Genomic DNA, 12,813 nt, shown 5'->3' on the forward strand with positions numbered 1-12,813 from the left:
TTGTCATCTTCTTGCCACTTTCTCCCACTAGTGGACCAATCACTTCCTTAACTTTTTCTTGATTTTTACACATTAAATTATTGTGGTTCTACTCAGAAGGGAATGCTAAGATCTGTTCAATAAAACTTTGGTATCATTGCTTCACTTTTAGGTATAATTTCTTGTCCTTTTTAAAGGATGATTCATTGCTGCAAGTAATTAAGGAGTAGCTTAGTGATAGACAGGAAACCAAATAGTTCTAATTTTATATTTCCTCCTCCTCACTCCCCTTATAGTAAGACACTAACTAATTTTGCATTAATTAATACAATGGGGCAACCTGTAAATACTGAGATGTTCTGGGCACAGTGCAAAAATGCTACATAGGCTAAACCTTGTGTAATCTGGTACCTTGCAGATGTTTTATTCAATCAAAACTGCCTTCCTGTTACTTAAGCCCATGTATTCCATATCTTATATTCTGGCAGGATAGAGAATAACGCTTGGGCTTCATCTATGAGATATATTTTCTGACAAAAGCTATCATGTCACCTCTCAGCCTTCCTTCCTTCCTTCCTTCCTTCCTTCCTTCCTTCCTTCCTTCCTTCCTTCCTTCCTTCCTTCCTTCCTGCCTTCCAGGGTATGATCAAAAAAGTCAAGATAATATTTATTGCAATCTAATTGAAACTCTCCCCATTTTACCTGTGTGATGCATTTTTTGACCATACCTTTGAACACACTTTCCCTGGATAAAAATAAGTATGAATAACAATAATGCATTTTAAAAAGCAGTGCTTCGGAAATGCAGGAGCACAAGCATTATCTTAGAGCAGCTTCCTGCAAGCATAGTTTGGAGACTGAATCCCACAGGCTGACAGCCATACTAACCTATCTCCCAGTTCCCTCCATCTGTCTTTGCAAGGCTTAGTTTCCAGTCTCCTGATTTTCATTCTTGCTTTTCTTTGAACCAGTTTCTCTGACTCTTTCTTAAAGGGTGTGATCTGAAAGCAGATGCCATACAGAATATAACATGGAAGTCTTGCTTAGTGTTATCCATGATAAAGAACATATTCTTGGTCTGCAATCACAGAATAACAAGCAATCACAGAATAACAGAGTAACAGAGTTGGAAGGGACCTTGGAAGTCTTCTAGTCCAACACCCAAGTTCTCTCTGTCCAGTATCAAGTCACTTTTGCATTTTAGGGCTGGGCAGCACTTCCCATTGTTATCTGACCAGTATATGTAGTTCTTGACCACAATTGAGCCCATAATTTCTGTTGCTAAACAAGGGTTGTTAAGTGGGCTTTGCCCTATTTTACAACCTTTCTTGACACCGTTGTTAAGTGAATCACTGCAGTTACGCTAGTAACATAATTGCTAAATGAACCTGGCTTCCCCCATTGACTTTGCTTGTCAGAAGGTCACAAAAGGGAAATCACTTGACCCTGGGACACTGCAACCATCATAAATATGAGTCAGTTGCCAAGCGTCTGAATTTTGATCACCTGACTATAGGGGTGCTGCAATGGTCGTAAGTCTGAAACATGTGACTTTTTTCAGTGCTGTTGTATCTTTGAATGGTCACTCAGTGAACTGTTTAAGTCGAGGACTACCTGTGTAGGCAGTAGTCTGACCCAGGTCAGAACCACTGCCTATGTGGGGTGAAATCTAAACTTTTCTTTAGTCTAGTTTCCCACATACACACATATATACACTAGGACTACACATATGTACATATGTATTTGCATGTATGAGCTCCCAGGACCCAAAGAGAAAAGTCTGCTTTGTACTAATATATTCTTTTTGCAGTAATTTCTGCATTCTGCATTGTTTTTCTAGAGGACTGCTTGATACCACTGAGAAAATGTTCTCTTCCTTACTAGCAATTCCACAAATTGAATGGAGAGATTGACTTGATTCGCCAATCAGAATGAAATGTATTTGAATTGATTTGACCAGCCAAGACAGTTTCTGCATATGGACATTTGGATGCCTTGAAACTGGATCTGATTCAGACGAATGAGCCAATTTAATTCAGATGTCCACATCAAATAGAACTGATCTTCCCAATCCCTTTGAATCTAATTGGGTTCAGGTCATGCACCTCTAGGACTTAAACATAAATCACTATTAATCCAAATTTCAGTAATAATGGAAACTGTGGTTTGGAGATTAAAACAAGCTTTTGTTATTGAAGGTAGTAATAGCTGTTTAGTTATCCTCTAGTTATACTACTTATCAGGGACACACACTAACCTTATCACAATGTGACTTAGACTAGAGCAGTGGTTCTCAACCTTTTTAATGCCGCGACCCCCAACTGGTCGTAAGTTGAGGACTACCCAACTGGTCGTAAGTCGAGGACTTTCCCTGCCTGGGAGCGCCACGCATGCGTGGTGCCGCCCCCTGCGCCGGCCGAGGCATAGCTGGCAAGCGGCAGAGATGGCGCAGGCCAACCACCGACTGGCCTAGCCCAAGGGAGGTAAGGCACCCGCTGGGCCCCACGTGTGCCAGCAACCCTCCCTGCGCCTGCCGGCCTCCCACCTCCCATCCCTGGCCCTCTTTTTTAGTAGTTGCTCAGCAGGGAAGAGTGGAAACTTCCAGACAGCTCACCTTCGCTGCAGACAACTTGCAGCACCGTTTACAGAATGAGACTTTTGGCAGGCTCAGCAGGGCAGAGACATCCTGGACAATTCCTATTGGCTTTTGAAAGCCAATAGAATTAGACTCTATTCAAGAGAGTCTATTCTATTGGCTTTCAAAAGCCAATAGAATAAAAGGGAGTAGCACAGCTAAGGAAAAGGGGGGAAAATGGCCGACTGTGTTGTTTGGCGACCCCCATGAAATGGTTGTTCGACCCCAAATGGGGTCCCGACCCACAGGTTGAGAACCACTGGACTAGAGCAATGTATCTTAACCTTGGCAACTTAAAGATGCGTGGACTTCAATTCCCAGCATGCTGACTGGGGAATTCTGGTAGTTTGAAGTCCACACATCTTTAAGTTACCAAGGTTGAAAAACACCAAGTTAGAGGATTGTACAGGTCAGATTTGTTGAACATTACATATCATCCCAGCAGTTCCCTCTGCTCTCTCAATTATATATTGCAATATACCTCTTTGGCTCTGAACACAGCATATCAGTTCTCTGAAAGAATGGGTGGATACTAGGTCACTGCTGAACTACTTTAGTAGATCTCTTACTACACACCTTTCTATTTATTTAGCTTAGCATCTAAAGCATGCTTTTCTTGTAACTCCTTAGACCAATATAATAGGCAATTCAGTCATATTATTCCCCGTAATAGAGATTATTTTCCTGTTCCCTGCCAACATACAGTTATCTCCATTCCACCTTTCTAAAGCCCTGTGCATGAAATTGTCCATCATAATGTACTCATTCAAAGAAAAAGAGAATAGAAACAGAGGTATCTTTTCATAAAATATGGAATGAATCTCACTTTCTCCCTGGTTGCAACAGGACTCCAATACTATTTCACATTATTAATACTGGTTCAGAGGTCAGGGATCAGATTATGAGTGCGTATATAGATTTTTCAGACAACCCAGGACAGAATTAAGAGTCCATACTTTGTACAGGTAGTCCTCAACTTACAACCACAGTTGAGCCCAAATTTTCTGTTCCTAAGTCAGACAGTTGTTAAGTGAGTTTTGCCCTATTTTACAAACTTTCTTGCCACAGTTAAGTGAATCATTACAGTGGTTAGGTTAGTAACATGGTTGTTAAATGAATCTGGTTTCCCCATTGACTTTGCTTGTCAGAAGGTCACAAAAGGGGATCACGTGTCCCCAGGGACACTGCAACTGTCATAAATATGAGACAGTTGTCAAGAATCTGAATTCTGATCATGTGACCATGGGGATACTGTAATGGTCATAAGGGTGAAAAACAGTTATAAGTCACTTTTTTTCAGTGTCATTTAAAACTTCAGTCACTAAACAAATGGTTGTAAGTCGAGGGCTACAGCAGGATATTTAACTCTTTCTGTACTGAGAAAGGATGTGCTTATAAGAACTCCACCCTTGGGAAAATAACTCCATTTATATCAAATAGGAAGAGGCATCCTTTCAGCTTCTCTGGCTTATTCTGCCGAATGAGACCCAGTGGATTCCCTTGCTCCCCCCCCCCAAAATCTTCCCCTAATTGCTTCCACAGCTGTGCTCTCATCTGGTCCCCGAGGGGTCATCTCCTGCAGACGTCTCCTGCAGTGGCATAGCTGGGGCGGCATACCGCACCCTCTGCCCGCTAATACTATTCTTGAAGCAAAATGCAATTTCAACCGAATGGAAAGAGCTGGTGCACAGAGTTTGATCCTTTGATCATAAGGCCTGGTGCCATTCCCGGTTTAGATCTTCGGGGTGGGGGAAGAGGCATCCTTTCTTCCTCCCCCCTCCCGCACCACAAACCCCATCCTTGGATCACCTTTGCGAGCCAACAGGAGGCGGCAGGGAGGTTCGCTAACCAAAGCACTTAAACCCCCCCTCCCCCTCGCATGCTAGCGCTACCCGACGCCTTTTAATTCCTCTTCCCCCCCCCCGTTAAGGAGGAGGAGAAAGGGGCGGAGACTAGCGACATGGGGAGGGCGGGGAGGAAGATAGCGGGAGAGGTCGGTCATGGGTGCCGCGGGAGCCGTGCTAGCCCGGAGGGGGAGGGGGGAGATGTGAGGGTGTCCTCTCTCACCCCCACCCCCACCCCCGGTATTTTCTTTGCAAAGGGTGCTTTCCCTCTCCTGCCGATCAAACCCTCACCACCTCTGCTTTGATAAGCAGCTTGATTTCCTCTCTGCACCGGGCAGCGAAAGATTTTTTATTTTTATTTTTTTGCCATTTCTCTCTCCCTCCCCCGTGAGGGTGGGGCGTCCCAGGAAAAGTGAGGTGTCTCTCTTTCTCTCTCTTCTCCCTCCCTCATTCTCCCCCCCTCCATCACTACTCTTTTGCCCCGTTTCACCAGCTATCACCTCTTCCTTATTAAGACCTCTGAATGTGCGTTTCTCTAGAGTTACAAGCATCCACCAGTCCTCTCCAGCCCGGGAAGAATTTAATCCTCGAAGTCAGCCACCAACTAACCCCAGCTGAAGATAAAGAGGGTGGGGGCTGCACAAAAAGGACACGATTACCCTCCCCCCCCTTCTTAGCCCCTTTTTCATCGGGGGACGGCGCCAGCTGGGACCAAAACACGAGCTTGCTTCCCCTTAAGATGCCAACCCCATTGATGAAAGCACCCGAGAGATGATCAAACGCTGAAAGGACGGAAGATTGCACTATTTTGACCACCTTCGACTTCCATAAATACATTTTTTTAAAAAAACAAACTTGGTGGGACCTTTAAAAAAAAAGCGCCCACTCTTCCTTGCCCCCACTTCGCTTCCGTTGGCATCAATCCGCTCCTCCGCCCTGACCAATTTCGTTTGGGTGATGGTAAGTTTCGCCTCACTTTCCAATATTTGTGCTTGCTTGGCGGGGGCCCAGAGAAGTTTATGGGCTTTCTTGGCGGGCGGGGGCGGAGGGAGAAAGTCCGTGGCAGGTGGATCGGGGCAAAGAGAGGGGATGAGGGAGGAGAGTTCAGCCAGGAGCAAAACAAGGGGGGGGGGAAACCCGAGATCCGTAAAGAGGAAGGAGGGTTGTACCGCCCGTAGGGTGAGGAGGAGGGGAGAGATGGGTTCTGATTAAGTGCGGACCCCCCTCCCTTGCAAGAGTGCGCCAGCGATTTGGTACACTTAACCATTGTGCCTCCTCCAGGGGAAGCACCCTGTGTCTCCCCGTCCCCCGCCCCACTCCGGTTGCCGCAAAGTGCTGCTAGTGTCAGACTTTAATGCGGGGGAGGCGAGGGGGGGGCGAGAGATTGAGAAGGAAAGAAGCGGAGACTCAAGGCGAGCTGCGTCTGCGGTGTGTCTGGATAGCTCTCCTCTCTCTGGTGCGCTTTTACGCATGGAATTGGGGAGGGGGGAAATGCGTAAGATCTGTGCAGGAGGCGGGAGGCGAGCGGCGAAAGTATGGCACACGCTCGCTCGCTCTCGGCAGCAGCCAGCTTAGCCCAGGCTCGAGGTAGCGGAAAATGGCCGCTCTGGCGAGGGGGGTGGAGGAAGAGGGCGGGCAAGCCAGCGAGCCGAGCTGAACTTGAAAATGACGCCTAGCGGGGAGGGAGAACCACCGCGAATGTGCAACGCCAAGGCTGCTCCGGCGGCTGCTTTCCCTCCGGCCTCTCTTGCGCCAGATGACCCGCCTTCCCTCCCCCCCCCCCCGGGCCGGCCTTCCCAGCCCAGCTCAGGAAAGGCAGAGCAGGAACTCCCTCTCCAGAGCGGCTCTCCCGCCGTGCCCCAGCCCTTTGCGCGTCAAAAGTCGCTGTCTCGCGGGCAAAGCGAGCTGGGCCCTGCAGCAGGAGGAGACAGGCCGCCTCGTCAGCATAAGCTGCGAGGTGCTGCTGCGAAGCACCGCTGGACAAGAGGGGGAGAGGCGGCCGCAGGCAGCCCAGCGCGCACACGCCGCCTCTGCTGCAGCTTTTGCGGCAGAGGGCATTTCCCCCCCCCGCGTCCAGTTCTTGCTCTTCGAGCCTTTCTTTCCCCCCTTCCCAAAATTCACCCCTATATATAGACGCACTGGAGAAGCTGCCTCACTACCCCATCCTTATGCTGGGGGGGGGGTTGTAGTGTGCGCGTTGCGGGTCCCGCGTCCGCCAGTCCTTCCCCAGCTGCAGCCTTTAGTCCGGAGCCTCCGCGCGGAGTAAGCGGGCGCCTTGCGGCCGAGGCCGACTTCTGCTGCGTCAACGCAAGCAGGGTGGCGTTTCTTTGGCCTGATCTCCTGCTTTCCCTCTGATGGAAGAATTGCGACCGCTGCGCTGCGTGTGTGCGTGTGCGTGTCCCCGCGCAAAAAAGGAGGCTCGGGGCAATCCCAGAAATTCACAAGTAAAGTCAGTGGCACTTTCTCCTGGGTAAAGGTGTTTGGGATTGCCCACTGGCAGGACTAAAGATGATTGGGGAAAGGAAGGGGCGGTGCATTGACGGACTGGTGTAAAAAGACCTAATGTCATTCTTTCCTTAAGTGAAAATCTCTCAGCCGAGATTAACCAGATAGATCTTCTCCGCCTTGGAGAAAGAGGGGGAGTCATCCAGGGGCACAGTAACCGGGAGCTATCCCCCCCCCAAATAAATATGGCCTTGTCCGGAATTGGCCCTTCTTTTGCGTGAGGAATCTTGCTCTGGACTAGGAGTTTTTACAAAGGCAAAATCTGGCTCTAGAAGTGAAGAGAGAACTGGTATCTGGGTTCGTCTGAACATCCCGACACATACCTTCAAGAAAGCAGTGCTGCTTTCGTGGGCCCCTCAGTTTGCGCCTTGGGTGCACTTCAGATCTTGTGCCCTCCTGTCTTGGCCTCAATTAAGCCAGAGACTGGCTGTTTTTGTTCCCCACACACCTTTCTTTCCCTTTCTGACGCGCCACTTATTGTACAACAATTTTCCTCCGACTTTGCCAGGTGGCAGGAGCTAAGGTCCTTTTAAGTAACCTTAACTCAAACTGAACGAAAATACCTGTCAGCCAAGGGAGATGGAATTTCTGTTTTGTTTTTTGTTTTTAATCCAGAGAATGGAATGGGCTTTTCGGGGGGGGGGTTGGCTGAGTGAGAGTAAAAATTTCAAGGACAACCCAGGAGAGAGAGAGAGAGAGAGAGAGAAGTACTAACTTGGGGCAAGTCAGGACCTCATTGAGGTGCAGCAGAGATTGCGGTTATCCTCCCAACTGCTTTACAGCGTCTTCCAAGCATGGCATGGCTGTGCCGGTAGATGAAGAAGATACCAAGAAGAAAGCCTGCTGGGAACCACAAAGGACAAATTCTGTAAAAGGTGAATTGGCTTGAAGAGGTCGGCCTGCCTCAGTTGGCTGTGACCCGAGTTCAGACTTCCGATTACAAATGTGGATTCTTGCTTCAGCTACAGAGCTCTGCATATTAGCAACTGTGGTTCCAGGGAAGGTGCTTTTGGTCTCTTAAATATTTTGCCTCGGGTATCTTGTGACAAAAGTGCTTCTGGCCCATTAGGAAGATTTGGAGATAGAAAGAACTCTGGAAGCGCCAGCTCTGCCTGGTCGAGTTTCTGCATGCAGGATGTCTCTTGAAGTTTATTTTTTTTTCTTTTTGTTATGAGGGAATATCCACCCTTTTCTCTGCAATCTGGTGATAGGAACCAAGAGCTAGGCAACTGCTCTCTCTTAAGGTCACTAGGCCAATCCTTATTCTCGAATAATTTCGAATCTGCTCTTTTATCCCTCCCATTTGGTAGGTGAGCAGAAGAGACCCTTTCTAAATAGCTTGGATGAGATAAGGCCCATTTTCAAAAGCTCCCAATTATCTCCAAGATAGCCTGGGGCGCACTGTCATTTATTTACCAACTTATTTATTACACTCAGCCACAGCTAGTCACCTGTTCAAAAAAAGTAAAATTTCTTTATGATTATTCCTCCACCTCCCTTCCCCCCCCCCAGGTTCACTTTCTATTTAAATCCCCCAAGATGCTAAATAAGTCCACAAGCCCATTTTCCGCATTAAAGATCGTGGTCCTGGCTGTCCCAGCTCAAAAATAAATCCCGTTTGCTTTTAGTGGCCTTAATTCCAGATTAAAGGGACTCATGGGACTCCATAGACCTTGCAAGTGTAATTTGCTTTGCCTAGGTGCGCTTGTGTGGATGGTGGGTGATCTCCCCAAGCTGACAACTTGCTAGCCTTCGTGGTGACCTCATTTTTAAAGTTCCTTTTTTTTGGATCAGGGGAAATCTCCAGAAGTGAAGAAGGTTGAGTGCCGGCCACGTTAATGACTTATTAAAACTTTAGATAGTCACTACATTTGAGCGGCTGTGCCTTGAAGTGCCTGCCTAACCGCGGTAGAGGGCTTGTGGCTTTTGATGCGTAACTGGCAGTCTTGCCAGTGAAACTTTTTCTTCTTACTCTCCCCCCTTCGCCGCCCCGTGTTCGAGGGGTGCCCTTTTTTCTTATTCCCCCAGTTTCTTTTGATTTACTTCTCTATCTCGAGCCTACCTTGTGTAGAAACTGTGGATGTGTTGAAAAATAGACTGGAGGGATGCACTTCTGAAGTTGGGAGCACTGGGCATTTTCTTCGGGTGGGCCCCGTCTAGTAAGCCCAGTGTCGCCCCCAGGCCACTGGCTGACCATTGCAAGAGAGGAGTTGCTCCCAGAAAGCGTCCCTAACTTTCTTCTTCCTCTCTTTCCAGTGGGGGGGGGAAGACTGATTAACGGGAGGAAAAGAGAATTTGAGAAGGGAATTTCTCAGCCTCTCTCCATTCGTTCCACTGCCTGGCGCTACGGCCTGGCAGTGTTATGAAGTGGGAGGTATAGAAACTTCATTATCTAGGAACAAACGCCTTGAGAAGAGGAATATTAGGGAGGGGACCAGATTTTTTCAGGACTAAGAATTCCAGCGTCTGGAGATCTACATTAAGATTGCTTTTTCCATCTGCATTTTGGAGCAGTGACAGCCGAAACCTGCCCCAAGATAGGAAATTGGAAAGTCCTGGAGAAAAAAAAAAAAGTCTTGGCTCTTTTTATTTTAATACTACCTCATGCTCATACTCACTCACACTTTTCCACCTCCAGTTGCTGAGTAGCTAATTGATTCAACTTGCTCTTTTTTTTTAACCTGTTTTCCTAAATTCCATAAATACTGCACACTCTGCTCACCCGAGTGTTTCCACCAAATTCAAAGGGATTGGTGAATAAAGTTAAAGTTAGGCTTGGCTGGAAAGATTTCACAGTTCTCTCCCCAATATTCTTAGCTTTCTTAATATAAGTCCAGAGAGGCAGCACTTTCATGATTATTATTGTGAACACTATTTTTTAATTGATTTCCCCGGGATCAGGCAGACGGAGGTAGGAGAGCTGTACCGTAATTCTCTTGGGCAGAGGAAGAAAGCCAGGGCTTGAAGTTTTTAACACCCCTACCCTGAAGTCGGTGGGTGACACTGACATGTAAAAGGGCATGCCTGTACCCATTTTAAAATATATATGTTTGAAGATGGGAGATAAAGAGGGTTAAGGATGGTGGTTCTTGCAAAAAAGTAAAAAGGGGAAATAGCTTCTCTAAATTAGAGCCTCGTCTGCCCGTCTTACCTGCTTTCAGAGGAACGTTTATGTGTGAAAGTCTCATGCTGCTGATATCATAAATTTTTGTATTAGTTTCTCCTACCTTACCTCGTAGGCAAAAAAAGGGTAACTCGAATTGATTTTACGGGGGCGAGGCTCAAACCCATCCTCGGATCGGGTTTTTGCTCTCCTTTCGCCTTTTCCTTTCACTTTTTCCCTCCTGGTTTCTTTCTGTCTCTGGGCAGGTTGCTTCTAAAATTTCACTTTCTTCTTCCTAACATTTCACTCGGGATTTTTTTTTTTTTAAGGACAACTTTAGTTAAGTTTCCTCCAAATTCTCATCTCCCCGACTCTGTACTTGCTTACTCGGAAGTAAGGCCCAAGAACTCAACCTGCTCTCCCCGCTCCTCCGAAAGCGCGGCCAGCCTTGGCTGTCTGCATGTGTGCTGTAGGAGCTGAAACCGCTTCACGCTTTATCCTTCCTCCCCGCCCCTTTAAACTATGCTATTTTATTTCAAATTTCCTTTTAGGCCTTTGATTGCCGTTCTCCCCCCGGGGGGGGGCTTTTTAGGAGAACTTTTTTTTAAAGAGAAACTTATTTTTGTCCTGCGTTTTCCAACTTGTTAAGGGCTATTTCCAGCCGCTTTAAAAAGAGTTTGGGGAGCGAGTCTCAACCCTCCCTCCTCCCTCAGCTCTAATAATAAAAAATGGGGAATCTTACATCCCTTCCGGATCTCTTCGGAAGAGAATGGATTCAGCGTTTCCTTCTTTTCCCGGGAGGTTGTCGGAACAATCAAGTGTTCTTCCATTTGTTTTCTGCCTCTCCACCCCCATTTTGAAAACTGCGGCCACATCCCCGCGCGCTTCTCCGGGAGTAAGTGCCTTCCAACTCAGTGGGACACCTACCGGGTCACACTTCCACGGCTTCGGGTCATTCGCTGTCGTCGTCCCCCCGCCCGCCCCGCTTGCACCGAATTAAAAAAAAAATCTTTTTAAATTATTACTTCTTATCTCTGCCTTTATATAGAGGCATGCGTGTAATTCTTCCGGCGGTTTGACACGATTCGCGCCCTTAATTGATTTATTTTTAAACAGCCCCCCCACTCTTTTAAATCCGCTCCTCTGAAAAGCTTCCCCCCCCTTTGGTCCCACCCTCTGCTCCCTCCCTCCCTCGCCGTCTCCTCCCTTCCCTCTCCCCCCCCCGCACCGATCCATCGCCAGGGAAAGAGAGAGTGAGAGAGAGAGAGAGAGGGAGAGAGTCGAGAAAACTGTTCCAGCCGCCGCCGAAATGACTCAGTAACTTTTGCGCTTGGATCTGCTTTTTCAAACCTCTCCCCCCCCCGCCCATCATCATCGCCACCCTCTTCCTCCTCCTCCACCGTTTGTTCCGCTAAAGCTCGGAGATGTATTCTTCACCCCTCTGCCTCGCCCAGGTAATTAAAGCTTTCTCACCCCCCCCCAAAAACACATTCTCCTTCGCACCCCCCCCCTTCTCGCCCTGCCGCACTTCGCCTTACTATTTGCTTTCTCCTCGGCTTTTTCCTGCTTTCTCCCTGCAGTTTTGTCACCCAGATGCATGCGTGGTCGCGCGGTGGCTCGGTTTATGTATCCGCTTCTCTCCCTTTCTTCCTCACCCTCCCCCCGCCAGCAATTAATTAAAACAAAAACACACACACACGTACACACACACCGTAATTCTGCCAATTGCAGAAAGTGTGTGCGTGCATATCTGTTGGGAGAGGAGGGGGGGGAAGCTGGGGAAGGAAGGACAGGACTGGCGTTGTGCTCTGCAGCCCTCCGGTGGAGCCTGCACTGGCCGTCAGATCTTTTTTTTTTTCCTTTTTCCGGCAGGTCGTTTTAATCCTTGCTAATTACTTTCTGTTCTTCGCTTGCCAGCTTCCTTCCCACCCTCCTCCTTTCCTCCCCCCCCCGCGTGGGCCTCCCCGCTTTTACTCCGAAACAGTTATTTTCTCTACGGGATTCGCGCGCGCGCGCTGCTCGCTTGCCCGCCGAATATGGTTGGGGCAGAAGGGCTGGTCGGATCGGGTACCCCAATGGGGAGAGCTGGGTTGGGTGGAGGGTTCAGGATGTTCTCTGGTGGTCTCTGTGGGTGTGTGTGTCTGTGTGTTTGTCTCTGTGTGTCTGTGTGCGGGAGGGGGGTGTTGTTACTCTCCATACCCCATGCTGACAACTTGGGGGAAGGTTGTAAGGAAGCAGGTTTAGCTTGGTGGCTCTTTTTGTCCAGGTGCACGTGGGAATATCCCCCGGTTGGGTCTAGCAGCAGTTGAGCCAGACAGAATGGACTTATTTTTCTTTCGAGCCCTTTTCTGCAAACTAAGTTTCTGATTGGGACTGCGGAGAGATTTAGGAAGTGTGAGGGAGTGATTGCTTTGTGTGAAAATGCAAGGTAAAAAATAATAACAAGAGTGTGCGTGCAAAACCCTGTTTAAACCCTATTGGAGAAGGCGAGTCCCCCCCCCCACAGGTGGGAATGAGTTTCCAGTCTCTTGGAATTTAGATCTAAGACTACATCCATAGAGTTTGCATTGTAGGCCCTATCAATAACCATCCAGCATTCAGGAAAGCAAAGACATGTGTAAGGGGGGGGGGAAGTGCCTGCACCAGAAAAGGTGTGTAAAAATGTGTGCAGCTGGCTGTGAAGTGCAGCTGCCAGAGTGAGAAGGTTTCTTGGAGCTATTGAGCATATGAGTCTCTCACATGCTCTT

At 48.1% G+C, this 12,813-nt stretch overlaps 1 protein-coding gene across 6 annotated transcripts in view; it reads left to right on the top strand.

The window, feature by feature from the left end:
- Nucleotides 1–4,608: 4,608 nt before the first annotated feature.
- The window catches only part of NFIC (nuclear factor I C), a 181,257-nt gene continuing 173,052 nt past the window's right edge, over nt 4,609–12,813 (top strand). Inside the window, exon 1 of one of the 6 annotated variants that reach the window (XM_039334795.1) lies at nt 4,609–5,418. In XM_039334795.1, the coding sequence (XP_039190729.1) occupies nt 5,416–5,418 (3 nt within the window). In that variant the 5' untranslated portion in view covers nt 4,609–5,415. Of the gene's footprint in view, nt 5,419–5,526; nt 5,915–7,770; nt 7,839–11,318; nt 11,521–12,813 lie in introns of those variants that run through there. The other 5 variants (XM_039334796.1, XM_039334792.1, XM_039334798.1 and 2 more) reach the window with 5 other exon arrangements.

Source organism: Crotalus tigris, unplaced genomic scaffold (genome assembly GCF_016545835.1).
Source record: "Crotalus tigris isolate CLP2741 ecotype Arizona unplaced genomic scaffold, ASM1654583v1 scf7180000017633.3093840, whole genome shotgun sequence".
Lineage (NCBI taxonomy): Eukaryota > Metazoa > Chordata > Lepidosauria > Squamata > Viperidae > Crotalus > Crotalus tigris.